Source organism: Sturnira hondurensis, unplaced genomic scaffold (assembly GCF_014824575.4).
Source record: "Sturnira hondurensis isolate 20B ecotype Veracruz unplaced genomic scaffold, ASM1482457v3 Scaffold0022908, whole genome shotgun sequence".
Lineage (NCBI taxonomy): Eukaryota > Metazoa > Chordata > Mammalia > Chiroptera > Phyllostomidae > Sturnira > Sturnira hondurensis.
The window spans coordinates 8,961,669-8,989,202 of record NW_028095539.1 but is presented as its reverse complement, the minus strand read 5'-3'; the positions used below and the strand labels follow the sequence as shown (position 1 = coordinate 8,989,202).

Sequence of the window (27,534 nt, the reverse complement as noted above, 5' to 3'; positions counted from 1 at the left end):
AGGTCTGGCCTCGAGGGGACCCAGGCCTGCGTGGAGACAGTGGGATGGGAGCGCAGCCCTGCGGGTGCCGAGGGCCACCCAGCAGCGCGCGGCCCAGAGCCAGGGCCCTGCACAGCACTCAGGAGCCCCCATTCCTGCCGTCCCCACAGTCAAAACCGGCCTGGAGCCAGCCAGAGCCAAGTGCGAATCCAGAAAGAGGCAACCAAACCATTTCCAAGGATTACCGCCAGCCAGAGGGCCAGCAGCAGACGAGGTGGGTTGCACTGTCTGCCTGCCTCTGCTCTGCCTGAACCCTGACAAGAACTCTGTCTGCATCTCACTCACACGGGGGAAAGCGACCGAAACAAAACCAGCAGCTCTGGCTGCTGTGGCTCGGTGGATAGAGCACCAGCCTGAGAACCAAAGGGTCACCAGTTCAATTCCCAGTCAGGGCACACGCCTCGGTTGCTGGCTGGGTCCCCAGTAGGGGGCACATATGAGAGGCGACCACACATTGATGTTTCTCTCCCTCTCTCTCTCCCTTTTCTTCTCTCTAAAAATAAATAAAACCTTTAAAAGAAAACAAGAGCAGCTGACATCACGGGGCTCGCAGCGGAGACAGCACAGTCATAGCAAGGGTCCAGGGAAGCAGCCATACTGTGGGCTCAAGAGGTGTGGGAAGCTGCTCCATCACTGGGCGGACGGAGGCCTACGCCGGCTGCCAGACCGGAGCAGGTGCACCAAGCACCTCCCTGCCCCGGCGGGGAGCCCGGTGCATCCAGCCCCTGCGGATCCCTACAGCCCCTGGGAAGGTGGCCAGGGGTGGTGGGCGGGGGGCCTCCTTGCCCACCCTGACAGGGACCTTCAAACGCTGCGGGATGGGAGGCAGGAAGGAATGTGAGAGCCCCGGGGAGCTAGGGTCGAGGGGCTGGATGGCAGTGAAGCTGCAAACCCTGCAGAACATAGCCCGCACCCTTCCAGCTGCCCCAGGGAGCTGGCGCCAGGCGACGCCCCCCGCAGCGTCAGCCCCTCAGGAGGGGACGGAGCAGGGGGAGGGCCCAGGCCCGCCCACGGCCGCGGACCTTGACGGTGCTCAGGTCCATAGGGTGCTTGATGATGTCGTGGTAGTCGTGCAGCTCCAGCGCCTCGGCGTCCACCGGCTTGTAAAAGGGCCAGGCGTAGGCCGCGTGCTTCTTGGACAGCAGCTCCTTGAGGATGCTGTCGCAGTGCCGCAGCTGCTCCGACAGCTTGCCCTTCTTGCCGGCGTGCTGGGGCACCTCCCCGTCCTCCAGGTCCTTCTTGGGTGGCTTGATGGGCCGGCCTCCGCTCTCCCGCCGCGCCACCACCTTGGCCTGCTTGGGGTCCGACAGCGGCAGGGGCGACTCGCTCCGGCTGGCAGTGATGGCGGACGTTGTGGGCGTGGTGGTGTCCGCTTTCCGCTTCACGCCCTTTTTCTGTGACGGCAAACCCCCGGTGAGTGCCAGGGCCGTGCCCAGCCATGAGAGGGTGGGTGTCCCCTGCTGGCTTCCAGAGCGCCAGCCACCCACCAGGCACCGAGCAAAGCCATGCCTGCCCTGCTCGGCCACAACCACCCTCCCAGCTGCCCCACGCAACGGGGGACGGAGGCTCAGAGGGGCCGCGTCAACGGCCCCAGGTCACACAGCTGGACATGGTGAAGCTGGACTTGGAAGCTGCCCTGAGCCGCCCTCTCCCTTTGCCCCACGGCTCCGCAGTCAGTGGGCTCGGCACAACCGAGCCGGGAGGTGCAGCGTGCACTCCACCCTGCCTAAGCAGCACCCTGGGCTGAACCACGCTGGGGGCTCCAGGGTCAGGCGTGGCTGAGGGGGCACCAGACTGGGTCACCACCAAGCGGGACTCTGGCTCAGGGACAGCAGGAAACTGCCAGACAAGGTCTCATAACTGGTGCTCCAAGGACAACTGTGAGGTGCAGGAGAGTGGGAGGCATGCTGGCAGGGGCGGGACGCAGGCAGCAGCAGCAGGCGTGGAACTGGGACTGCTGGGTTGAGAGAGTGGGCGAGTCTGGACTTGACCCTGAAGGGGAGCTAGAGTTTCCACAAGGAGAGGACAAGATGCTCCAGGGAGCCTTGAGTGGGCGTGTCTGGGCCAGACACTCCCAGGGGCGTGTCCAGAGAGTGACCACGTGGGAGCCAGGGCCTCCCCAGGCACAAAAGACCTGTCTGTCACAGGCTCTTGGGCATTGCAGCCTCCTTCCAAAGCCAGGAGTCCGTGTCCGAGACCAGCTCAGGCAGGCAGGGAGCCCCTCAGAGCCACAAGCACCCCACAGGGGTTCGCTGTCTAGAGCGCCAACGGGAGTCGCTGCCCCAGCCTGCCAGGGGCACAGCCGGCCACCCGCAAACACTTCACAGGCGCCCAGAGATGCCAAGCGCATGTCACAAAGGCCCAGGGGCTCATCTGGCCGTGGCAAAGAGGACATGCTCCAAAACCAGCCAGGCGCCGGCAGTGGCAGGCCGGGTGCCACCGGGAAGTGCAGGTAGTGAAGGCCGAGGGCGGGGGCGGGGCCGGGGCCGCAGTCGCAGCTGCAGCGTGTTACCTTCCGGGAGCCATTAACCCCTCTGAGCGCCTGCTTCCTCATCTGTAAGATGGGGGAACACTGCCTGCCCCAGGGGGTCGCTGCGAGGGGCAAATTGGAGAAGACGGCACGTCAGGGGCTGCAGGGCCACTCTGGGCCGGGCCGGGCCCTGCTGGGACAAGTGCCCGGGCAAGCGGGGCCGCAGACGGGCCATTGCCCTCCCTGTGCTACTGCCGGCTGGTGGCCAGAAATAGGCCTCTGAGCAGGGGCGAGGTGGGCTGGGACCCCTCCCACCAGCTCTCACAGGCCTCCCCGCCGGGACCTGGGCCCTGCCAGGGCCCTGAACCGTGGGCTCCAGTGCAGCCTGCCCTCGCCAGCTGTGTGACCTGCAGGTCCCTGAGCCTCGGTCTCCTTTGTCTGCGTCAGGGACGAGGCACATCTGACCCCATGGGCAGGGCAAGAGCCACTCCTAGGGACACATGCCAGGTGCCAGGCAGGCAGTCAGTGGCCAGGGACAGACGGCCCAGGGCCTGCACCCCCCCACCCCCAACCCCGGCTCAGGCCTCAGGTGGCCTCGCCCCCCAGGAGATGCTCACCTTGACCACGGGCGGGGTGGGAGGAACGACGGGGATGACCGGCGTCACGGGCGGGGGTGGGGCGACAGCTGGGGGCACGGGGACTGACGTGACATTTGCAGTGATGGTTGGCACGGGGGTGGCAGCAATGACAGGTGTCTGGGAGACCGTGGGAGGGACGTTCTGGAAGGGGGTCGCCGGGCAGACAGAGGGCATGGCAGCCACTTGCTGCGTACCTTGGGGACAAGGAAAGGAGGCTGAACACACCAGGCTCTGCTCAGCAGACAGAGCAAATGCAGTCCTTCCGGAAGATTCCTGGGCCATCCCCTCTAGACCGTCCAGGTGCCAGAGGAGCCCCTCTCCCCAGCACTACTGGCCCTGCAGCTTGGCCACCACTGTGGAGCCCACGGAAGCAACACAAGGCTACCCACCTCTGGCCAGGACCCAGGGAGCAGGAGGGAGCCAGCACAAGCCACGCAGCCTGAGAGACAAGAGCCAGGCCTGCGCCCGAGGAGTAGGGGCCAACTCGGAGCCGTCGGTGACAAGCTGAATGGCCCAGATGAGGCTGCTCGGCCAGATTCGGCACACGCAGACCCCGGGGACTAGCACGGCCAGCGGTGCTGGCGACCCGCCCGGCCTATCGAGGGCTGGGCCGCCCTCGGCGAGCCCATTCCAGGTTCCTGCACCAGGTACGACCCCCAGGGCTCCTAGCCCTAAACCTGGCCCCCACCTCGCTCCCCAGGAGGTGACATCACCCCTCTCCTGTCACAGAGAATACAAGGGCCCAAGAGACCAAGTCCAGGAAGGAGCAAAGGGACGCCCATGACTGCTGCCCAGGAGTCCAGAAGAGGCATGCTCAGAGGCCAGAGGAGCAGCACGGGACACAGCAAGACCAATGTCCTCCCACCCAGAGGGCCACGGCCAAGACCCGGTGCCCCGGGTTCACGCCATCTCCACCCAGACGGCCCAGACGGGGCTCTCCGATGTCCACCAGCGGCACCGGGTCAGAAGACCCAACTCCGCCCCTTACCTGCACTCTGGGCTCCCGCAGCCGGTCTCCGGCCTTTGCCCTTTGGAGCGGGGGGCAACAACTCAACCTCCTCCTGAGGCATCTGGGCCACTTTCTGCAGAAAAATTTTCTCTAAGGCTTGGGCCATCAGCACTATGTCATCTGTGGGCTGAAGACACGGGGAGAGTGCAGGTTACTCGGAGGGGAAGGGGCCGAGCTCGAGGGAGCACCCCCTGGAGGACGCCGGGGACCCATGGGGGCCAGAGCCGCCCTTCGCTACCGCGGGGCAGAAGGGGAGCCCTGTGCGCCCGTCGTCACCACACCACTGTTGGAAGGAAGACCCCACTCAGCAGGGGTGCGGGTCTCAGGGGACTCCCCCAGCGTGCTCTTTGCCCTGAAAACCCTCCTGGGGACACCTCCCCTCGCCGCGGGGCGCCCCACGTCAGCTGAGGTGGCTGCGTGTGGGTGTCACCGTGCATTCAACCATCTCCAACTGCTGTGCAGGCAGGTGCCAGTTTTCCACCCCTGCCAGCCTGCACTGGCTCACTCGGGGTTTCTGCAGGGAGGGTGTCTAGGGCTAAGGGAGATGGCACCTCCAGTTTTTATTTTTACTTTTCATTATAGAAAAAGAAACGGAAGAAAAAGAGGGAGAGAAACATCGACGTGAGAAGCACCACTGTGAGACAGAAACACCGACTGGCTGCTCTCCACATGCGCCCGACCAGGGACCAAACCTGCAACCCAGGCCTGGGTCCCGACCAGGAATAGAACCCACGACCCTTTGGTTTGTGGGACGACACCCACCCCCTGAGCCCCAGCAGCCAGGGCCGTGGCTGTGGACGTTTTCAAGGGTTCGGTCTGCGTCACCTTCGTCTCAAAAGGCTCTTACTCCCTTGAGCGTGGATGTGGCCTGCACGGGGCTGTGTGTGGGGGCCACACATGACGGCGAGACACACTGCGCCCATCCAAGGGCTTCGGCCAAGTGCCCGGGCCGACCCCGGGCTCCCAGCCCCCACCACCTGCCTGGGGCCGGCGGGCGGCTCACAGGGCCCTGCGCCGTGCCTGCCCTCACCTTGTTGTAAATGTAGCAGTTTGTAAACATGGTGTTGAAGTCTTGCATGCACTCGCTCGCGCTCCAATAGTAACTGTTCTCTAGTCTCTTCTTGATGGTCCCCATGTCCATCGGGCTCTTTATTATCTTGTGGTAATCCTGGGGGAGAGGTTTGCGCAGCCATTACTGGCAGGTTCAACGGGAGGACCTCACGAACCCTGAGGGCAATGGTCTTCCCAGCCACCCTGGGCCAGGGCTGGCCTCTGGCCTGGCAGGGGCTTTGCGTGGGCCCAGGCCCACCCTCTGAAGACAGGGGGGTCCAGCACAACCCCTACGCCAAACCTCGCTCAAGGCCCCTCGGGAGACAGGCTGAGCTGGGGCCAGAGCCCAGCTGCCAAGTGCTGACAGCCTGCGACCCTTCTGGGCTCCAACGAGGCGCCGCCGCACGGCAGCCCTGCACTGGGCACCAGGGGGGTCGGTGGGTCGCGGGCACAGAGCGGCCGGGAATGAGCCCAAGGCTGTCCCTGCACCTGCAGGCAGCTGCCCACCGGCCCCCGACACCCCCTCTGGCCCCTCGGGCACGGTGGCTCCCAGTGGCGCCCGTGCTGCAGGCAGGGGCTGTGCCAGGCTGGCCTGGGTCATGGGCACTCACGGGCAGGTTCAGCTTGATGGCGTCCACGGGCTGGTAGAAGGGCCAGGCGAACTGGTGCTTCCAGAGCGTCTTCACCACCACGTTCTGCATGTACTGCAGCTGGTTGGTCTTGCGGCCGGGCTTGCCAGGGTTGGACACCTCCGGTGGGGGCGGGTTCACGGGGCCCGGGGCCACCGGCATCCCGGGGGGCGTGGCCGTTGTCGTGGCGGACATCCTCCGGCGGCGCGCTCACTGGCCGTCACGGCTGTGGCTCAGGGAGGCCCTTGCTCCCCGTGCTGCCCGCAGAGGCGCCGCATCCCGGTTCCAGGCCGGACCAGGCAGCACCTGCCGGGGAGGGGGGGGGGCAGGGGGGATGGTTACCTGGACCTGCCACCTTCCCAGCCTCCAGGGCCCCCAGCAGGCCCGAGGGCCGTGGCGGAGCCCCTGGCCTTGGCCCAGCCTGTGCTCACCTGCCACTCAACCACTCTGCCGCTGTCAAGCTGGGGGACACGGAGGCACGGGGAACAGGCAAGCACAGAGCACCGGCCACCTGGGCAGGTGGGGAAGCCCAAGGGTGGGGAGGTGGCTGCCACCCGGGAGGTGGGGGGGAGGCCAAGGGCTGAACCTGGCTCACTGCCCACTGCCCGCCCGCCCACCCGCCAGAGCTCAGGTGGCACTGTCCTTGGCCGTGGTGACTTTTTAGGGAACGTCACAGGAGCAGACCCCACAGAGCCGAGTCTGGCAGGCACAGCCCCTCTCATCGGGTTCCGCCGTGACCACGACAACCGAGGGCCAGCTCTGGGTTTGTGATGTCGGGCAGGCTGTGACACCGCCGGCCCTCAGCCAATCGGGAGGGTGATCTCAGCGTGGGCCCAGTGACGGATGGGACGGCAGGCAGCGGCTGCAGACCTTGCCCAGCGCTGTGGCCATCAGGACAGTGTGGAGCTGGACAGGAAGCAGCACCATAGCACCATAGCCCCAGAGGTGGCCAGGACACCGACTCCTCCCAGAGGAGCGTCACCCAGTACGAGAGCGCACAGGACACCCCAACCTCTCCAGAGTGGGAACCACTTCCACCCACAGGGCAGGCGGTGGCCGCTCTTCAGCTTTTCCCACACATCCCTCCCCTCACACGAGTTGGGGCTGGTGGCAGTACCAGCACATGAGGGGCCAGGTGGCCTTTGGGGAGGACCAGCCACCCCACGACTAGCAGCGGCAGGTCTGTGACACCTGGAGACCTTCCTGAGTTCGCCAGGGCCCCCAGTGGCCTCTGCGCCAGCAGCACAAGCCATGGTCAAGGCCGTTCCCCAGGGAACCAGATGTGAAACAGACGAGGCCCCCACTCTCCCCGCACCACAGCCCAGAGCAAAAGGGGCTCAAACGAGCCCTCAGGCACACGACACCCACCAAGCAAGCCTGCACCGAGAACTGGCCCCTCCACCCCCAAAGACATCTGATCACCCACCCAGTGCCCAGCCCTGCCGTCCACGCCCTCTGGCCACAAGCTGGAGCCAGTGGGCAGGTCAGGACAGTGTCATGGCCCCAGGCTGATGGCTCCCTGGGGACCTCAGCCGTGTCAGCCGGTGCTAATGGCACCAAGGCCGTGTCTGCACCACCAGAACGCCCCTGAGCCCGCAGAGACCTGGCTCAGTAGCACCTCACTGCCCTGTACCCCCCCGGCCGGCAGGTCAGCTCATCCAAACTCGCCCCATGTGACCACCTCTGGTGTGAGCACCACCGCCCCCTGCTGGCATCTGCATGAAGCCCCTCAGGGACCTGCCCTCCCCACTCAAGACTCTCAGGGGCTCCACAGCTCACCATCAGAGCACCGTCCCCACTCTGGCCAGCAGCACCCAGTGTGGCCAGCGACTCATCTCCCGGTCCTGGCTGCTGCGACTGTAGTCACCCACGCCCTTCTCCCACCCTTGCCTCCTCCAGGGCCCTCTGTAGGGCCACCACCTGCAGGGCTTCCCAGAAACCCGGACATCTCGAGGCTGTGGAAGCCAGCCTCCTGGTGCCCATCCCAGCCCTGCGCCCCCATGAGGCTCTTTAAGATCCAAGGAATCCGACACAAAATGCAGGCCAGGGCCAGACCAGCAGCAAGACCGCCCCCCCCCCGCCCGCCCCCGGCCAGCAGCTGCAGCGGAGGTGGGGAGGCAGGGAGGTGGGGGCCAGCACCTGGTGCTGCTGCATGGCCCTGAGAGCCAGGTAACGGGCAGGGGCTCGCCATGACCTGGAGACACGGAGCCCAGCCAAGGGGAAACCAGCCTCCCCAAAACCCAGGAAAGATGGGCGTGGCTCACTGCAGGGACCAGCTCCACACACGTGACTGAGCAGGAAGCCAGAGCCGGCCTTGGCCACAGGAGGCATCCCAGTCTTGGAGCAGGGGCCCGGGGCAGCACAGCAGCCAGAGGCCCAGCAGGAGCCGGGAGCCTGAGTAGACAGAGGGGTGGGGGCCCAACGAGAACCTGAGCACGCAGGGCCGCACACACTCACGTGCCCTGGACGCCCGGTGCCGGTGGTCACTGGGGGCCACTGGGAGTCCTTCCCCCACAGCCTGGGTCGACCCCCCGCACTCCACCTCAGAGGGTGGGAACCAACACATAAGGGCCTGCCGGGCTCCCTTCTCCTGCAAAGGTGGGTGCCCCACCCCAACACCGCAGACCACCCCACAGCCTGAGACCCCTGCAAACATAGGTGCACTCTCAGGGTGGCAGGCCTGCCTCCTGCCTCAGAGTCCCCTCCTGGCTTGCTTGTCCTCTGGCCCCGGCACCAGCTCGGCAGGGAGGAGGGACAGCCAGCCTGTAAAATGTCCCTGCTACACCACCCCAGGAGAGTCTAAGAGGGCTCCCTGGCCATAAAGCTACACAGGCCACCCCGCCCTGTCCCCTCCAGGGGACGGGCAGAGCAAAGGAGACCAGCCCTGACTGGCGTGGCTCCATGGGCTGAGTGTGGTCCCGCAAAGCGAAGGGTTGGCCGTTCGATTCCTAGTCGGGGCACATGCCTGGGTCACAGGCCGGGTCCCCAGTAGGGGGGTCAGGGTGCAAGAAGTAACCACACACTGATGTTTCTCTCCCTCTCTCCCTCCCTCTATAAAAATATATAGATCCTTAAAAAAAAAAAAAGGCAAAGGAGACACGTGAGCCGATGGGGGTTCTCCACCAGGCAGCAGTGTGCTTCCTTAGAGGGGAGGCCTGAGGGCACCCCCCTAAGAGGGGCCTCGCAGCACCAAGCCTGGACCCGGAGTCCCGCCGGCCATCCCCGCTTCACCCCGCCTGCCGACCAATCCCACCAGAGGCTGCTTGTCAGCGCCAGGCCAGGGTGCACCCCCCCCCCAAAGAGCAGCTGTCCCCTCCGCCGCCTTCCAAGGCCGCATTCCAAGACCAGGAAGAGAAGCTGCACTTCCAGGAAGAAATCAGAATTGGGGCCAGCAGCTGGCCCTGCCCTGAGAACCAGCGTGGGACAAACAGGCGAAGGGACGTGGGGGCCTGGACACCAGCAAGGTCAGACGGCCACAAGCCCACCCCCGGAGCAGCCGTGTCACTCCTACAGCAGCCCTGCCCAGGCCTCCCGGCTGCCCTCCCTGGCAAGGCCAGGTGGCAGTGGACAGGAGAAAACACCACAGAATACAAGGGTGGTGGACACAGCCCCAGGCCTCCACATGACCCCCGAGGTCAGGGCCCTGTGCCCCCCAGCCTGGGTCCTGGCGTCACAGGTGAGCACGGGGCGAGAGGACACAGGCGGCCCTGCAGTCACCAGCCCACGAGGACGCCAGGCCGCACTCCTCCGCAGCCCCGGGGCTGAGCCAAACCACGCGTGACGAGGGACCGCAGGAAGCGCCCTCCCGCCTGCCCCTCCAACCTGGCTCCCGCGCAGCTGGCCACCCGGAGCCGAGATCTCGGACACGGGTGCGAGGTGACGTGCCCAGGCTCCTGCGCCCCGCCCCCTGCAGCATGTCGGGGAGGGCGTGTCCAGCGCCCGCCCACCTCTGGACTGGACGGGGAGCGGGTGCTGAGGTCGCAACACTCTGAGGCCCCGACCCTCCAGAGACAGACCCGCTGACCTCTCACGAGTGAGAGCGAGACAGCTGGGGGTCAGTGCCCCCGGGGGGGCAGTGGGCAGTGAGGGGGGGTCTGGAGTGCCCTGGGGGCTCCGACACAGCCCACCTCCCCTGCACCTCCGTGTGCAAACAGCCGCCCCATCACAAGCAAGAGGGCGAGCCGTCTGCCTCTGGTGCCCTGCACCCCCACTCCCATGGCAACCCCGAGATCTGGGGGTGTGGGCCGGTGCTCCCTGCTCCCAAGGCCCCCTTGCCTGGCAGGAACGAGGACCTCCGGGGCCGGGGTGCGGTGCTCAGAGGGAGTCAGCCAGGCCTGGTGGGGAAGCGAGGTCCAGAGACCCCGGCACCTTCTACCCAGACACAGCACACAGAGCCCAGCTACCACTTCGCCTGATGCCCGCTGGCCGGCCCCAAGAAAACAGGGGGTCGGGAATGCTCCTGGGGGTCCACACACAGGAGGAGAACTTCCCCAGTGTCAGAGCCCCCGGAGGCCCCTCCACACCAGCCAGGCTGTGGTGGCCCGCAGTCTGCAACTGGGCAGCTGTTGACTGTCCCCTCCCCTCCCCACTGGGGTGGCAGGGCAGCTTCAGTGTCTGCCCCCCGCCCACCACACACCTGCAGTGGCGGCCACCTCACTCCAGAGAGCTATCTATCCGCAGAGGACACTCCCTGGCGCGGTCATGTCCGAGGGACTCTGAGCCCGCCACAGGGAGGTGGGGTCCCCTTGGGCGCAGCCCGGGGGGGTCAGGCCCAGTTTCTAAGAGGGACACTGAGGCTCCGAGAAGCGCCCCACTCCCCCGGGCGCGACCAAGGACAGGGCAGCACCTGCAGCTCCGGTGAAAGTCAGACGACCCACCTGCGACATTGGAGAATCTGAAACCACTCAGAGCGGAAACTCAGACAAACCACAAAGCCCTCAAACAATCGAGCAAAAATCCCAGACCTGGGTTCTGGCAAAATCCTGAAGGACCCCAAGGGCCAGATGGAGGTTTCCAGAGTGGGCGGCAGCAGAGGCGGGGTGCCTGGCTGCTCCAGGCCACACCCCCCACTCCACGAGCGGCACCCCACGCCACCCAGCCCACCCCCCACCCGCCCAAGGCCAGGCCGGCTTCCCGGAGCCTCCTGGCGAGGTGGGGCTGGCCTGGTCGCCATCTCCCCGCCCCTTCCCAGGTCCCTGAACTCTGGGACTCGATGCCAGCACAGACACCCAGCCCCTGTCCCCTCGCTCAGCCCAGAGGGACCCATCAGCATCTGGGACACATGGGCAGCAGGTGGGACCCTCTGGCCGCACCGCCGTGCAAACACCCAGCGCATTGGGCGGCAGCTGCCCCGGCCCTCCTGCCACAAGGCCACGCCTGGGCAGAGCCGGGAGTTCTGGGGCAGCCGACCTCCAGGGGTGGCGGGGGATGCCAGCCTCCAGCCATCGGGTGGACAGGCCTGGAAGGTGGGCGAGGAGGGGGAGGGACACCAAGGAAGGAGCCAGGCTGTCACCAGACTGCAGGACAGGGTTGGAGGAGGACACAAGGGTCCCAAGAGCCTCCTCCTGGGGGCACGTCTGTGGGCCCGAGGAGCAGGCACCGGTGTCTAGTCCAGGGAGGAGGTGTGTGGGGAACAGTGTGGATGTGGGGTGGGCGGCAGAGGTGGAGAGAAAGCCAGGGAGCGAGCATCCACCTCAGCAGGAGAGTTGGGGGGGGTAGGGGCCTGCTGGGACCTCGCCCTTCCCCCCCGCCGTTCCGGGGAACAGACCCCGCCAGCGGCAAGAGCAGCCTTCCAACACGGCCTCCTGGGGGCCCGGGGCTCCCCCCACCCCCCTGCAGAGGGGCCTCCCCACCGTGTCACTCAGCCCCACCTCCTGGTGCCCTGGCTGGGCTTGGTGGGGGTCACGGGAGCCCCGGTTTCCAGGTGGAGGCTCAGAGATTAAGGGGAACGAGATCACTCAGCTAGAAGGAGGCAGAGCCAGGTCCTCCACGAGGCCACCCCCCGCCCCAGACCCCGAGCTCCTACCTCTCACAGCCCCCTCTCAACCACGCCACCGCCGGGACAGGAGCTGAGGCTGCAGGAAGTGCTGGCCTGAGGGAGGCCGCTGGGCCGTCCAGACCCCAGGTGGCCAGGCCAGTCCCACCAACCAGACCAGCACCTGCCCTGGGGCCTCGGGAAACAGGATCCGGGAGGGGAGGGCGGCTTCAGTGATGGACAGAGCCAACTGCCGCCTTCAGTGGGGCCGGGGGCCCCAGGGCGGCCACTTGAAGAGGCCCAGGNACAGGAGCTGAGGCTGCAGGAAGTGCTGGCCTGAGGGAGGCCGCTGGGCCGTCCAGACCCCAGGTGGCCAGGCCAGTCCCACCAACCAGACCAGCACCTGCCCTGGGGCCTCGGGAAACAGGATCCGGGAGGGGAGGGCGGCTTCAGTGACGGACGGAGCCAACTGCCGCCTTCAGTGGGGCCGGGGGCCCCAGGGCGGCCACTTGAAGAGGCCCAGGGGAGGGAGGGCAGGCAGGCAGGCGAGGACCCGGGAACACCCCCTGCCAGGCAGGAAACCGTGCCACCACGCTGTCACCCGAGGGGCCTCTGACACTGCAAGGCAGCCCGAACTGGGGCCCCACGCTTGCCCTGGGGCCAGAGCACACCTGCTCCCCCACGGCAGGGCCCGGCCCACAGCGTGAGAGCCGCTCGCAAGCACCCAGAAAACTCGGCAGCAGCGGGCAGAGCCGGGCTCCAGGACAGCTGGCCCCCGGGGGTGGGGAGGAGGTGAGGGGGGAGATGAAGCCAGAAGGCGGGCAGGGGTCGGACGCAGGGGCAACACCCCTGGGTCTGGAGGACTGTCCGGCGGCCGTGGCGCCCTTTCCGACCCCCCCCCCCACCCTGCCGTGTCCTCACGACTCCACAGCCCCGACTCCTGCAGGACCGGACACCCTCACTGAGGATGGCTTCCTTTCTGGCCAGAAGGTCAACTCCACATGGGCCCCAAAATACCTGCTGTGGCGGCAACTCCGACCCGCCGAGCACAACTCGCTGCTTACCCTGGGAGCCAGGCCAGCCGCAGTCTCACCCTGCAGCCTGGGGTCACTGCTGGGGCGCGGGGGGGCAAGGAGCCAGACCCCCGCAGCTCACAGGAGCACGAGGAGGGCAGCGTGGCCAGAGCCCCGAGCCCCTCCTGGAGCGGGAAGAGCAGAGCCATCCTCTCTGGGCCCGGCGGTCCTGCAGGGACCAGGGCTCCACCGACCCAGCACCTTCCAGAGCACAGCCCGGCCAGTCTGCCCGGGCCGGTCTCTGCGCTCCCGGGAGCAGGGCTCAGAGCATGGCAGGACCCTGAACCCCCTGGACGCCCCTCCCCCACAGGCTGGCTGTCCTGCACACTGTCCTGCCCTTCCTCTCCTGACTCGCCCCTCCCAGGGCCGCTGAGGGTGGGCATGTGGCCGCCCCTCATCACAGAGGGAACCAGAAGCATCTGGCCACCCTCCTCATACTCAGGGGCCAGTACCAACTCACACCCAGGCCCAGCCCTGCCCCTTGAGCTGCCCGTCCCAACGGAGCACTGTCCCATGCACACCCGACGCAGGCACTGGCAGCCCGAGCCAGAACACGCCACACGGCCAGAGGAAACACCAGTCCCCATCAGGTCTCTGTCCCTCGGAACCCTGGCGGCGGCCCCCAGAAGGAGGCCCCTTAACCTATCGTCCCATCTAAGAGTTGAGAAGGGAGGCGGAGGGAGCAGGGTGCTGGGGCTGGGAGAGAGGCCAGGAGCCCACGGCCACCGCCCCACCCTAGTGTCCAGGGCGGTGGCCCTGCACATCCCTTCTGCAGCCACCTCTTGGGAGCCACTCCCAGGACAGCCCGCTGGCAGACCCAGAGCTGGTCCCGGGCCGGCTGGCCCTCGGGAGATCAGGGGCTCTGCCAGGCTCCCAGCGCCCGCCCCCCAAGTGTTCCCAGCATGTCCCCTCCTGCCCACCGGGAAGGCGCCCGGAGCCCCAGAGAGGGGACGGCACCAGGGCTAGAAGGTGGACGGTGCCCACCTGCTTGCACACTGGCCAAGCCCCTCCTGCCACCCCTCAGCCAGCCACTCAGGGTGGGAGCACCTGGAGGCGGCGAGGATGGAAGAAGACAGAGGGGCGCGCACCTTATCTGGAGCCTGCAGCCGGCAGGGCCCAGCACTGGCTCCTGGCACTGGGCGGGCACCCAGGGCGCTGGTCTCCTTCTCAGGACAGACACGCCCAAGCCCCAGCTCCTCAGGACAGTGCAGTGTCTGCGACACAGCTGTCCCCACCCGGGCCCCGCCATCACCCTCCTAAACATGGCTCTGGAAACACTGCACCCCAGCTACTGAGCCCAGCTGCCCATCACAAGCAAGAAACCTGGCTGAGCGACAGGACCCCAAGGAGCGCTTCCCAGGGAGCTGGAAAAGCACTTTCCCAAACACCTCCAAGACCCTGATGCTGTCCAACACATGGGGGGGGGTGGCAAGGAGGGAGGGGTGCTACCCCCCAACTCCTTCCAGCAGGCTCTAACTGGAGATCAGAAAGGCCCTGAAATGGAGAGAGGCTGAGAACAGGTTCCCTCCCAGAGGGTCACAGCCAGCAGAAGGACCTCCTTGGCCCACAGCACCGAAGCGGCACAGGCAAAGGCCTGTCCCCCGTCCCCGCACTAAACCGCCACTTCGTCGAGGGTCCCCCAGCGTGGCTGCGCCTGCCAGAGGCTCTCTGACCATGGGTGCTCAGGACAGGGGCGCAGGCCACCCCAGGCTTCATGCCCACAGGGCTACCAAGAAGGCTCGAGGTGCCAACGCCCACCTGGGCACCCCACAGTGACCCAAACACCTGTTGATGCCTTGAAACAAGGGCAGAGCCTCAGGTGGGTGGGATGGAGGGCACTCAAGCAGACCTGTGTCGCCAGGGTCCCCACCCCCAAGTTCCCAGAAGGCGAGTCTGCAGCTCTCGGGCACTGGCTTTCTGCCCCGGTTCACTCGACTTTCCCTGCGAGGTGAGGAATGCTTCCACCAGACACCAGGAGCCCAGGCTTGCCTGCGCGTGGGGCACCAGCTGCCTACAACTGCACCCTGCCCATTAGTCAGGGGGACACAAGAGGAGGAACAGGCCACTTGCCCCCCACACCACTGAGCCAAAGGCTTCAACGGCCCCCCAAACCAAGACACCTCTACGGGAGCTCCCCAAGGACCCACGAAGGAACTCGGCTCTCCCAGCGAGAGTGGAGTACACCAGCATCGGACAGCAAGCCAGGCAGCCAGGGTGCTGGGCCCCGAGGCTGTGACCCGCTAGCCCACCCCACTCTGGGGGCCTGGGGCCAGCCCTGCCGCCAAGAACCAGGAAGTGGCCTGCAGCTCTCCACAGTCGGCTGGCAGCGTGCCAACCTGGGGAAAGCGGCGCAGGAAGGCGGGGAGCTGGAGGGTTCGCTTGCTCACACCCCCCACTTTCCCTTTCTGCCCAGGCTGCGGACCTCGGCGGGCGAGTCCACGGCGGGAGAGTGTGTGTACAAACCCCGTAAGCAAAGCGCCTTCCCAACCACGCGGGAGCCGCCGTTGTTAAAGAAAAGCAAACACTCCACTTCCCAAAAACAAACCCAACGTCACCACGGTGCCAACCGCCCACCCCCAGAACCAGTCTTAAATCCCTCCCCCAGAGTCCCCCCCCCCCACCGTGGAGGGGTGGCCACAGAGGAGTTGCTTGCAGGCAGGTTGCCAGCCGCCCGGGGCCCCCGAAATGGGGCCCCCAGGTTTTTCGAACAGCCAGGGAAGTGCCCCTTCGGCTGGCCTGGCCTCCGGCCCTCCACACTGCTTTGTCCCAGCCTCCACGGAGCGGTAACCGCCAGCGCTCAGCAAGGCCTGGGGCAGAAAAGGGCAAACACAGACCTCTATTTGCAAACCAAAGGCCTGCCTTCGGGGCTGCGGGGGAGGGGCGGCCCAGGAGTCCCTAACTCCAAGGGGCTCCCCCTTGCAGGGACTTAGAACTTTTCTGGGTTCCCCCTGAAGCACAAAGTGCCCCCATGAAGCAGGCCAGACCAGGCGGCCTTGCCCCCGATTCGGGCTTTCCTAGGGCCTCTCCGGGGACCCAGAGCAGAAGCCCCACGCCAAAGAACAAGGGGCAGAGAACGTCTCCCCGGGTCCTCCCTGGGTGCGGGGTGCGGGATGGCCTGAAGAAGAGGGGCTTCCCTAGCCGGTCGGTCAGCCGACTGATACATCCCCCCAACCCCTTAACTTGCAGTCAGGAACCCAGCTAACACGGCTACGAACTTCTGGAAGGAAGCTTTCCACCGAAAACGAGGGTCGCAAGAACACTAGGGGATCGGGCCCGAGGGGAAAGGGCGCACGAGATAAACCACCAGACTGCCCTGGGGGACCTCCTTGCAGACTCGTTCCAGTGCCCCTACTTTTGTCTCCGAAAAAGTCTCTGGCCCCGGGGGAAAGGAGGCCGCGGGAGGCCACCACCCGGCCCTGCCCCCGGGGGCCAACTGGTGGGGAAGAAAGGGCCCGCCTCCCCCGAGACCCAGCTTTACTCTAGGGGAGACCAGTGGAACGCGGGAACACTGGAGGTTTGGGGTGCCCGACGGCCTTGGACCCTGCTGTCATGCCGGTGCCGACCCCATGTAGGAAACAGACGAAGCAACCCCGCTTTTCGCGCTCCAACTCGACCTCGCCCGGATTAAGAGTTTTTCAGGCTGATTTCAAAATGGGAACTGCGTCTCCTCCCGGCCCGAGTACACCGACCCTACCAAGGGTCTCAGAGTCAGCACAGGACCCCGAACTCTGAGGGAGTGCCCTGCCCCCGAGCCACGCCGCCGGTTCCTGGGCGGCCACGCGGGGCCGGGGCTCGGGCCTGGCCTCGCCCCCAGCCCGGGCCGCGTTCACAACCCCAGTGCGAGCCTCGCGGCGGCGGCGGCGGCAGCTGGAAACCGCGGCAGGCGGGGCGGAGGCAAGGAAAGTGGCGCCAGGGCGAACGACGCAGCCCGGGACGCGCCGCGCACCTCACCCGCCGCGTCCTCCCCGGTTTCCCCCTCCAAAAGATGGCGGGCACAGGAAAGGGGGAAAAAATCCCTTCCGAAAGGCAGGGCGCGCGGAAGGCCGGCTGGCGCGGAGCGCGAAGGCCGTGCCAACTCCAGACTGCGCGCCTCGGCCGCAGCGACGCCCCCGAGCCCGGGACGCGGGCGGCAGGGCTGCTGGGCGGCCGGGCGGGAGCGGGAGGGGGGCGGAGGAGAGGGGGCCCGGACGGCTGCCGCGCTTTGTTGCATCGTGGCCGCGCACAAAGGCGGCGGTGGCGGCGGCCCGGGGGCTCGGTTCCCCAGACGCGTCGGCGGCCTGCGCTGGGGAGCGCGGGGCCGCGCTGCGGGGCCCGCACCGCCCGCCGCCGCCCACGCCGCCCGCTGCCCCGCGCGCGCAAGGAAGCAAAAGAAAGGCGTACTTGGCCTCGGCGGCTCCGGCGGCCGTCCCCTCCCGGCCCGCGCGGCCGGCTCCTCTTTGGCTCGCCGGCCCCGGCAGCATAATAGACGCGCCGGAGCCGAGCAGGGCTCATGCGCTGCGCCGCGGCGCCTGGCGGGAGTCGTAGTCCGCGACCGGGACCGCGCCAAGGCTGCCCAGGGGAGGCCGTGGCGCGCGGACTACATGTCCCGGCCCCGCCGGCGCCGCGCCCCACCCCGCGCGCCCCCGCCCGCCACCCGCCCCGCGGACCCGGCCGCGAGCGGGGCCGGGCCGGGGGGCGCGCTGGGGCGGGGCGCCCGCCCACCCGTCCGACCCCGGCGACGAGGCGGCGACCCTGGGTAGCTCTCCCTCTAATGCAGGAGACTTGCGCCTCCGGCGAATTTCCTGGTGCCCCACGGAGGCGGGGAAAAGGCGGGAGCACGGCCATTGCCAGCCCGCCCGCCTATCCGCCGCTACCCGCATCCGGGGTCTCCCAGCCCCGGGTAGGGGGTCGCCCTAGAACTAGGCCGCGCACTGCCCGGGCGGCGCGCACCTGCGGAGCGCCCTTGTTTGTAAACAAACCGCGTTCCTAATTAGCCTGGCGGGGGCGCGCGCGGAAGGGCAGGGGCGGGGCGGCGCGGTGGGGCACGCGCAGGGGGCGCCCCGCCAGGGGAGGAGCTGCGCTCGGCCGCGCCCCCATCTACCTTCCCCCTCAGGCCCTCCACTCCACCCGCCTTTTGTACCCACAAGGGCTGTGGGCCTGGGAGCCCAAGTACCTCCCTCTGCCTAGAGACCTCAACCCCAGCCTCGGTTACCCCATCTGCCGAATGAGGACAGGCGGGCATGAGATCAAAGGTCCCAAACCCGAGATGCCAGCAGCGGGTCGCAAAAGTAAATAGAGAGGCCGGGCCCCTTTTCTGTACTTCCAAAGGCTCAGCTCGTGGGGATCTTTAGGGTCTCGTTTGGGTGCGTGTACGCGACTGTGTGAACAACCACAGTTCACTCCGCTGTAACTGAAGGTAGCTTCACGTTGTGTATGTCAGCCTCCCCGCCCCCACCAGAACGTCGGAAACAGTTTCATTGGGGCTGGCTCCCTGAACCTCACAACTGCAAGGTGGGATTTCTCCGTGTTGGCGGGACACACCCGGAGCCCTGGGGTCACTGGGTGCATCCAAGGCTGAACTAACTCCCCTGCCCAAACCATGAGCGTCTTGGAGAGGCCCCGACTTGCCCCAGCCACCCCACTGTCCCCTGCTGGGTGTCCAGGACATGTCACAGCCCTTAGGAAGGCTCCAGAGGAGGCCTCTGGCTGGGAAAGACCTTAGCCATTTTCGGTGACAAGGGGGCAGAGGTCTGGGGGGGGGCAAGGGTCTGCAGACTGGCCCCTTAGAACCCCTGTCCTGGTTGCACCCCTCTCCAGGTCCGGGTCTGACGCCCCCATGCACAGACTTCTGTTTCAGCGCCAAGGCCTTGCCCCCATCCTGCCGGCTGGCTCCATTCGCTCGGACACCTGGACACTCTGGCCATCAGAATGGTCCACTCAATCACTACTTAGAAAGATCCCCCCTCACTTCCTCCCAGGCCAAACAGAGCCTCTGCCCCTGGCCTTGACCTCGCAGAAGCTGACCCTAACAGGCCGGCTGTCGAGGCTGCTCACCAAACACCCAGGACTCAGATGACTCTCCTTGGGCCTCCCACTGACTAGAGGAGCCCCCCACCCCCACCCCGCCCTGGTCGCCAGTCCCTAATCTCCTGGGTAGCCCAGGCGCCTTCTTGGAGGGGTCTTCCCTGTGGCTGGAGCACAATGGACACGTGCAGATGCTCACACTCGGCACCCCAGCCCCTGGGCTGCCCATACCTCGGGCCCAGGGCAGGTGCCCCTTGGGAAGCAAGGCTGCCTTAGGAAGAGACTTGGGGGACTCTGATTGTCCCCACTTTTCTCCCCCTTCCTGGGCTCTGGGAGTTTCCACACCACTGGGGTGGGCCCCCAGGAACGGCTAAGTGCCCGGAGTGGAGCCTCGTAACCTCCCCAGCCTGGTTTCCTCATCTGTCAGCGGGAACAGAAGCAGGACCTGACCCTCTGGAGGGGGAGGCGGTGGGGCTGCGGCCCCTAGGCCCAGGCTCTCTTCCCTGCCTGGGTCTCTTCCTTATAGGGCCTGCCATCCGGCTTCTCCCCCTACCCCGTGAAACAGCCCCCAACAGCTCGTGGGTGCCCCCGCAATATCTGCTGAATGGGTAAACTGTCTCCCCTGCACACCTGTCTCACTCTCCAGCCGCCATCTGCAGCCCTTCGTGCGGCCAGACCTCCGCCAGCTGAGGCAGCTGCCCTGCTCACCCCTACACCACCCTGCAAGAGGATACGTGACCTTTGAGCTTGAACTCGTCCTTATACCCACACTCCGGCCAGGACTGGGCCTGGGGCCTCAGCTGCCTCCTGTCCCGTGCCATCCACCAGGCCCCTGAAGGCACAGAGCAGGCATGGTGTTGTGTTACCACTTACACGTCAGTCTCTTGAAAGTTTAGTTATTTCGAGTCCTTCCCCGGGAAATGGACCAACTCTTGGAACTAAAGGAAAAAGGAGTTTCTGTCCTCACCAAGCAAGGCTGAGCCCTGGGGAGCGCTGGAGGGTGGGCGCACTGGTTTCTAATGACACGGCCCCTTACTGGCCGCCACTGTGGGCCAGGCAGAGCGTGTCGAGCAGCATGAGAGTGTGTGCGTGCGTGTGCACGTGCATGTGTGTGTGCACAAGCACACGCACACACACGATTTCATTGAATCCCCGGTCAGCTCCGGGAGGGAGGGCCTCCTACCTGTTTCACGGAGGGAGGGAGGCACAGCAAGGTGCGGTGATGAGCCTGAGCCATGGTTTGGGCCCGACGGGGGTGTACATTTTTTTAAAAAGACTTTACTTATTTTTAGAGAGAGGGGAAGGCGGGGAGAAAGGGAGGGAGACAAACATCAGTGTGTGGTTGCCTCTGAGCGCCCCCCACCAGGGACCTGGCTCCCAACCCAGGCGTGTGCCCTGGCTGGGAATTGAACTGGTGACCTTTGGGTTGGCAGGCCTGCGCTCAGTCCACTCAGCCACACCAGCCAGGGTGGGGTTTCCATTTTACCTGCAAAATACATGAGAGGAGGCTACATGTGGGAAGGGAGGAGCGGGGTGCTTTTGAGGGAGCAAATGTCCAAGTCCAAGTTCATTAACTGCTCCCCTAGGCATGGCGAGCCCGCGTGAAGGGATGGGGTTTGGAGGGAAGCCTTCTCGCGTCCCTGTGCTCCTGCCCCCCAAGGGGGTCATGTGCACCAAAGTCACAGCAACGCCCTTAAAAGCACGTAGGGCGGAGGGCCTGGCACCAAACAGAAGGAGTGGGCTGGGCCGCCTTCACGAGGCCCAGAGGCAGGGTAACGGGTGGCCTTCCGGAGTCCCAGCCTGCACTCCCTCAAGATGGGGACTGTGAGTACCGGCCTCCCAGGGCTCTTACAAGGACATTCGAGGTGCACGTTCTCGTAAGACAGTGTGCCCGCTGCTCCCTTCCTTCACGCCAGAGGTGCCGACCGAGGCTGTGCTGCCCGGCAGGTACAACTGGGAGCAAGCCAGAGCGCCACCGCCATGGGGCCAGCACGCTGGGGTCGCGCTGGGGACGCGCTGGGGACGCACAGACCAACACGAGGGAAGCATGTGGCCTGCCTGCCGGCGCTCAGGGTGGGGCAGGGCAGTCAGGCCAGGGAGCACGCCAGGGAACCTCTGGGCCACTTGTCCCCCCGTGACAGACTGGTCAGTGTCAGGCCTGGACGGGGTTGTGTTCGGAGAAGCAGTCCTGTGGTGAAGTGGACAGAGGGCTGGCCTGGGGGGTGCCTCGCTGGCTCTCCTGGGTGCCCTGCTCAGACACCGAGTGCCTGGCTTTCCTGGGGATCTGCTGGTTAAAAAGATGATGGTGGTGGTCCCTCTCGGTTTCGCCACCCCCAGGAAAGCTTTCTGCACCGATGGTGCATGACTACATGGCCCCACGGGTCCTCTTCCCATATCGCCTCCCTCTGAGACGGAACCTCACAACTATAAAATGATGTCTTTGAAATGATGAGAGACAGCCCTGGCTGGTGTGGCTCAGTAGATTGAGCATCGGCCTGCGAACCGAAGGGTCGCCGGTTCGATTCCCAGTCAGGGCACAGGCCTGGGTTGCGGGCCAGGTCCCCAGTAGGGGGCGCATGAGGGGCAACCACACACTGATGTTCCCCCCTCTCTAAGAGTAAATAAATGTTAAAAACCCTGTCAACCAAAAATTCTATATCCAGCAAAACTATCCCCCAATGCACCCTAACTGGTGTGGCTCAGTTGGTTGGATGTCCCTCCACAAAGCGAAAGGACACCAGTCCAATTCCTGGTGAGGGCACGTGCCAGGGTTTTGGGTTCGGTCCCCGGTCGAGGTGCGTATGAGAGGCGGGCAATCTGTGTTTCTCTCTCGCGACAATGTTTCTCTCCCTCTCTTTTTCCCTCCCTTCTCCTCCTAACAAATAAATAAGATCTTAAAAAAAAAAAAACTATCCTTCAGCAAATAAGGAGACTTTAAGGCATCCTGGATAAACAAAAACTGGAAGAGTTTGTTGCTGGTGGACTCCTCCTTGAAGCACTGGCAAATGGGGTCCTTCAGGGCAGAAGGAGCCAGTGGCCGACAGGAACTGGAATCCGCAAAGAGACAGAACAGCGGAGGTGACCACCCAGGAACTAGGCAACTCAGCACCGGTGCAGTTTGGGTTGTTAATACCTCTTCTCTCCCCACATGGCTGAAAGGAGAGCCACGGAGAAGCCTGATCATGTCAGCGGGCACACAACATACAAAGCTGTAACTTACCCCTGTAATAGCAGGGGGTATGGAAGCCCCGTATAGGAGCAAAGATTTTGGCGCCAACACGAAAGCTAAAGTCATCTATTAAAGACTAAGACGTCCATGATAACCCCTAGGGTGGCCGGTAAAAGTAAACAGATGTGGTAAACATGAGAAGAAAATGGCGCAGCAGCAAACGGAACACGAGAGAAGGCCCTGGTGGGGAAAGCGAGGCGCAGACAAAAGGTGAGGCGCAGAGAGATCGGGGGCAAGTCGCAATGCCGCTGCGTCCATGACGACGTCCAGCGCGAGGGGGATTCAATGACCCAGTACGAGGCCGGGATGGACGAAACAATGAACAAACAGCAATGAAGAAAACCGCGATCCCACTGTGTGCTGTCTACGAGAAACTCACTCCAGAACCACAGAGAGAAGTAAATGCAAAAGAATAGGACCATAAGCAAGACAGAGCCAGGTCCGTACCAACGCCAGACAAAACGAACTGTGGGGCGCGTCCTGTGGCCGGGGACAAACGCGTCAGACAACGCTGCAGGGCCCGTGCATCGACACCGCGCGGTTATGAACGTGTGCGCGCACCAACAGAGCCCCAAAACGCATACAGCGAAAACTCTCCGAATGGCCCTGACCTGTGTGGGGTTCGGTGGGCTGGGCGTGGGCCCGTGAAGCGAAGGGTCGCCGGTGCGATTCCCTGTCAGGGCGCATGCCTGGGTCGCGGGCTCACTATCGATGTGTCTCTCCCTCTTTCTCCTTCCTGTCCCCCCAACAACCAATTGAAGAAACACGACACTGTCTCCTTGGGCCACAATAGAATAAAGCGAGAAATCAATAACAGAAAGGGGATTTGGAAAATCACACACGTGGAGATTAGACCACATACTCTTACACAAGCGGTGAGGCAAAGAGGACATCGTGTGGGCAATTAGAAAGTACAGGATGAGCCCTGGCTGGCGTGGCTCAGTGGACTGAACACTGGCTTGTAAGTCAAAGGGTCACTAGTTCGAGTCCCAGTCAGGACACATGCCTGGGCTGCGGGCCAGGTCCCCATTAGAGGGCCCTCGAGAGGCAACCGCACTTCGATGTTTCTCTCCCCCTCTTTCTCTCTCTAAAAATAAAGAAATAAATCTTTAAAAAAGAGAGAGAGAAGTAATATCAGGAGGAATGAGGCTTACAGGAATCAAAGGACTGTAACCAACCAATGAGGTGCCCCCGTGTAACCCAGACGGAATGGACAAATTCCCAGGAGCATGCAGACCGCCGAGACTCGACTTGGGAAGAACACAAATCTCAATGAACCTAGAAGAAGTAAAGACACCGGACCAGCAACCAAAACCTTCCTGCAAGGTAAGGCCCAGGACCAGGTGGCTTCACCGGTGAATTCTACCAATGTTTCCAGAAAGGTGGACACCAAGCCGCCTCAGTCTCTTCCATGAACAGAGGGCGGGGAGCACATCCTTATCATGGACAGGCCCCGTCACCCTCTTCCCACAGCCAGACAGATAGGTCACCAGGAAGATGCTGCCCTCGCCCCAGAGTCTCCTCCCTCTGGGGACAGTGACCTGGGACGGGGGGTCCCCTCCAGCATCTTTGCGAGGAACCCCACTTCCTTCCCCACACATAAGTCTGCAAACCCGGGCCGTTCTGAGCACAATCTAATGCGGCTGGCTTTTTCTCCTTCCATCTGCCCCGAGCGGCCCTCCACGACACCGACACCGTGTCCCCAGCTGCTGCCTTCATCAGGGGGCTGCAGAATGCCTGGGACCGGAAGTGCCATGACTGATTCCCACGGCCCCTGGGGGAGGCCTCCAGGGGTCTCACCCTTGTACCCACCACTGCGGGGAACATCCTGGGGCAGCCTGGAGCCCCTGCGGCTGACGAGCGGCAAAGGCTCCGGAGGGAGGGGCCTTCAGAGGGGTGGAGGTGGGAGTCGGTGCGCGCAGCAGCGGGCCCTGAGCTTCCCCCGCTTGCCTTTGGCTTTTGGAACCATTGTTTCTGCTATTTGCATGACCTCCTGCCTCAGCTGCCTCTCCCCTTTCGACCGAGAACTCAAACACTCTGAGGTTGATGGGGACCCGTGTCTGGGACTGGAACTATCTGGAATCATTCGCACCCCATACATTCTGCTCCAGCCTTCCAACCTGCCACCTCTTCCCAAAGCAGGCCTGCCTGTCTCGGGCAGCCAGGCTGGGCGTGGGGGGCACTCAGCCTGGGGTCCTGCCCTCCAGGGGCTGCCTCCCAGGAGAAGGCAGCTGTGAGCAAGCCAGGTCTGCCAGCCTCAGCCTTGGGGGGGCCTCGACCGAATTCCCTGCAGGTGACGGGCCCCAGGCTGCTTTCAGGGGAATTAAAAAACCCTTAAAAACCGGGAGGAAGTGGGGAGTGGGAGGCGGAAGGGAGCAGGGGTGGAGGGGGCTGGCCTGCAGCCTGAGGCCAGGCGCTGGGCAGCTCGGGCTCAGACTCTGGCCCCGGGCTTCCAGCGTCAGCTGTTCTATTTCAGGCGGTTACTCCTTGGCTGGGGAATTCTCAGCGAGCCGTGGGAACCCAAAAAGGCGAGAAGGCGGGTGTGGGGGCCTCGAGGCACCCTTCTTCAGCCCATGGACTCCCCTCCGGTGCCAGGTGTGGGGGCCCCCAGGCTGGCATGCCGGCCCTGTCCCCATGGAGAGTGGCCCCACCTCCGAAGCCAGTGTGGTGCTCCTGGGGCTTTTCCCACAGAAACCATTCACAGTCGTGAGACCCCATGACAGCCCCAAAGGGGCAGCCGAGGGCCACAGGCAGCCTTGGGGCTGTGCGTGGAGTGGGCTGGTGCGTGGAGTGGGCTGGCTGCGTGGAGTGGGCTGGTGCATGGGGGCAGGCGTGGGGGGCCCTCAGGAGCAGTGAGCCTCAGGCGAGGGGGGCTGCAGAGCTGCCCGATCCAGTTGCTGCGTGTGGAAACACAGACGTAGAGCCCCGAGAACCGACGGGGCCGTGGGCTGGAGGGAGACGCTGGAGGCCCCCAGCGCAGGGTCCAGCCCCAGCCCTCTCCTATCCTTTGCTGTGTGGCCTCAGGGAAGTCACCAAGGCTCTCTGAGCTCCTCATCTGTGAAAACCTGACCATCTTCCCACTGCGCATGGGCTTTGGGGAGACCACATTTACAGTCACCCGGCACAGGAAGGCACACAGTAGGTGCTCAGGAGGAGCAGCTGTGCGGGGGTTAATGGCAAGGACAGATGGAACTAGAGGGACGGGACAGGGGAGCAGGTGGGACCCGAGCAGCCAAATTCAGATTCCTTGAAAACGCCCCTGAACCTCTGCTGCGCTGCCCCCACCACAGCGGCGACAGGCAAATCTGAAAGCTTTGAGCACGTTCTCCCAGCCGGCAGGGCCTGGGCCTCCGAGGGAGCCTCTCTGCGGGTCTAGGCAGGACCTCTCCCTGCCCAGCGGGGATTAAGCCCTGGCCGGCGGGGAGGGGGTTTGGTGACCGGAACAGGTGGGGCCCAGCCTGGGAGTTGGGACCGCATTCCAGGGATTCCTGCTCCCAGAGCCGCCTGGCCAGCCCTGCGGGCCTCAGGCCTGTCTGGGGCCCAGAACACCCTGCGGGGCCTGGAGGGGCCACCCCTGAGACCCCCAGGCCTGGAGCTTGGCGAGGCTGAGGGCAGCCAGGGTACCTTGTGGGGACTTGGAAGCAGCAGGGAGTGAAAACGAACTTTCTGGGTTTCACTGGGAGGGTCTTGGCTAAACATCTGCTGGGGGCCCCGCCCCCCACAGGCACTGTGGCCGGACTGGGCTGTCCCTGCTCCCAGGAGCCCCGAGGAGGAGTGGGGGCGGGGCACCAGCCAGGGCCAGGGTGCTGCTGGCAGGGACAGGGAGGGACGGAGAAGCACAGGCTGCAGGTTCGCTGGCTAGGGCCGAGCCGGGGACCTTGGGGAAGGGGCGTTCAGGTCTCCATGTCTCTGGGGCTAAGGAACTGACTGCCAGAGATGGTGGCTTTCCATGTTACAATGAGACAGTGACAAACCAACAGAAGGCTCGGTCATCCTCGGGTGGGGCAGCCTAAGGGGTCACCTTAGAAAGGGCGGTGTCACATCAGGAGGGGAGGTGATGTGGGAGGAAGGAGGCTGGGAGCTTCCCAGGGGTGAGAGGTAGAAGGGGGCAAGGGGGGGGTCCGTGGTGGGGGCACTCTGGGCAAAGGCCCTGGGGGAGAGAACTCCACAGTCCACGTCAAGAGCCAGCAATTCTTCCTGTCTCAGCTGTCCCTCTGCCCAGGAGACTGAGGCTGGGGGAGACCACCAGGGGTGGGAATGCAGTCAGCACGAGCAATGACTTTCTGGATACCAGGGCTGGGAATGGCCCATGGCACCCCAGGGACAGTGGGCGAAACGCCTGTCCTGATGGGCCACAAGGAAGCATGGAGGGAGGGAGAGCAGAGCCCAAGGAGGGGGAAATGGGGACCCAGCTCCCCAAACCAGCTGTCCTGTCATAGGTATCGGGGGAGAAGGAACTTCACAGACTCCACTCACCTGGGCAGGCGGGACCCTTGGGCTCTCCGGGTGGGGACAGCAGCTCCCGGGAACGGCAGTCCAGTCTGAAAATCCAGTGAGTAGCTCCTGGAAGCCCAGGATTCTGGGCTTCCCCTGCGTCCCTCAGGACTCTCCTTCGTCAACTGCCATCGGAATCCAAAGCTTCGGGCTTGGCTGTTAAAGGGCCAGTGCCCCCCCACCCCCGCCGCCCCCAGACTGCTGCCGGCCACCACGGGGAGCGTCCGAGTTTCCCTCACATGCCCCGCTCCTCTGCTTCTCATGGAGAGCCCTGTCCCCACCACTGTCCCCTGTCCCCTCCACTGTCCCCACCGAAATGTGTATCGCCAGGTGACTGAATGTGGCTTCTCCAAAGCTTCAAGTCCAGTAAGAAGGGGATGTTCTTTTTTTTTTTTAAAGATTTTTATTTATTTATTTATTTTTAGAGGGGAAGGAGAGAGGGAGAGAAACATCAATGTATGGTTGCCTTTTTGTGCATCCCCTGCTGGTAGTTAGCCTGCAAGGAACCGGTTTGCAACCCAGGCATGTGCCCTGACTGGGAATCGAACCGCGATCGTCTGGTTCGCAGGCCCGCGCTCAATCCACTGAGCTATGCCAGCCAGGGCGGGGATGTTCTTAATTTAAGTTCTGCCACTGCCAAAGGACTCCTGGACCACCCCTATGGACCCTCCGAGTAGCTCTCTTCTTTTGGGAGGAGAGCATTGCTTTTCAGTAATCACCTCACCCGTCATCCATCTATCCACCCATCCAACGAGCACTTTTTAACTGACTTTAGAGAGAGAGGGAGGGAGGGAGGGAGACAGACAGGAACCTCGATTTGTTGCTCACTTAATCATGCATTCACTGGCTGATTCTCGTACGGACCCTGACCGGGAATCGATCCTGCAGTGTTGGCGCATTGGGATGATACTGGAACCGATTCAGCC

The 27,534-nt window shown here is 64.6% G+C and overlaps 1 protein-coding gene across 5 annotated transcripts in view; it reads right to left on the bottom strand.

The window, feature by feature from the left end:
- Positions 1-17,360, bottom strand: part of BRD3 (bromodomain containing 3) — a 28,130-nt gene extending 10,770 nt beyond the window's left edge. For 2 of the 5 annotated variants that reach the window (XM_037036927.1, XM_037036930.1), the window contains exons 1-6: positions 17,263-17,360; positions 5,818-6,141; positions 5,187-5,324; positions 4,136-4,283; positions 3,127-3,341; positions 1,062-1,433 (exon numbers count right to left, since the gene is read on the bottom strand). In XM_037036927.1, coding sequence (XP_036892822.1) covers positions 1,062-1,433; positions 3,127-3,341; positions 4,136-4,283; positions 5,187-5,324; positions 5,818-6,030 — 1,086 coding nt within the window. In that variant the 5' untranslated portion in view covers positions 6,031-6,141; positions 17,263-17,360. Of the gene's footprint in view, positions 1-1,061; positions 1,434-3,126; positions 3,342-4,135; positions 4,284-5,186; positions 5,325-5,817; positions 6,142-6,266; positions 6,863-16,609; positions 16,736-17,262 lie in introns of those variants that run through there. The other 3 variants (XM_037036931.1, XM_037036928.1, XM_037036929.1) reach the window with 3 other exon arrangements.
- Positions 17,361-27,534: the final 10,174 nt, after the last annotated feature.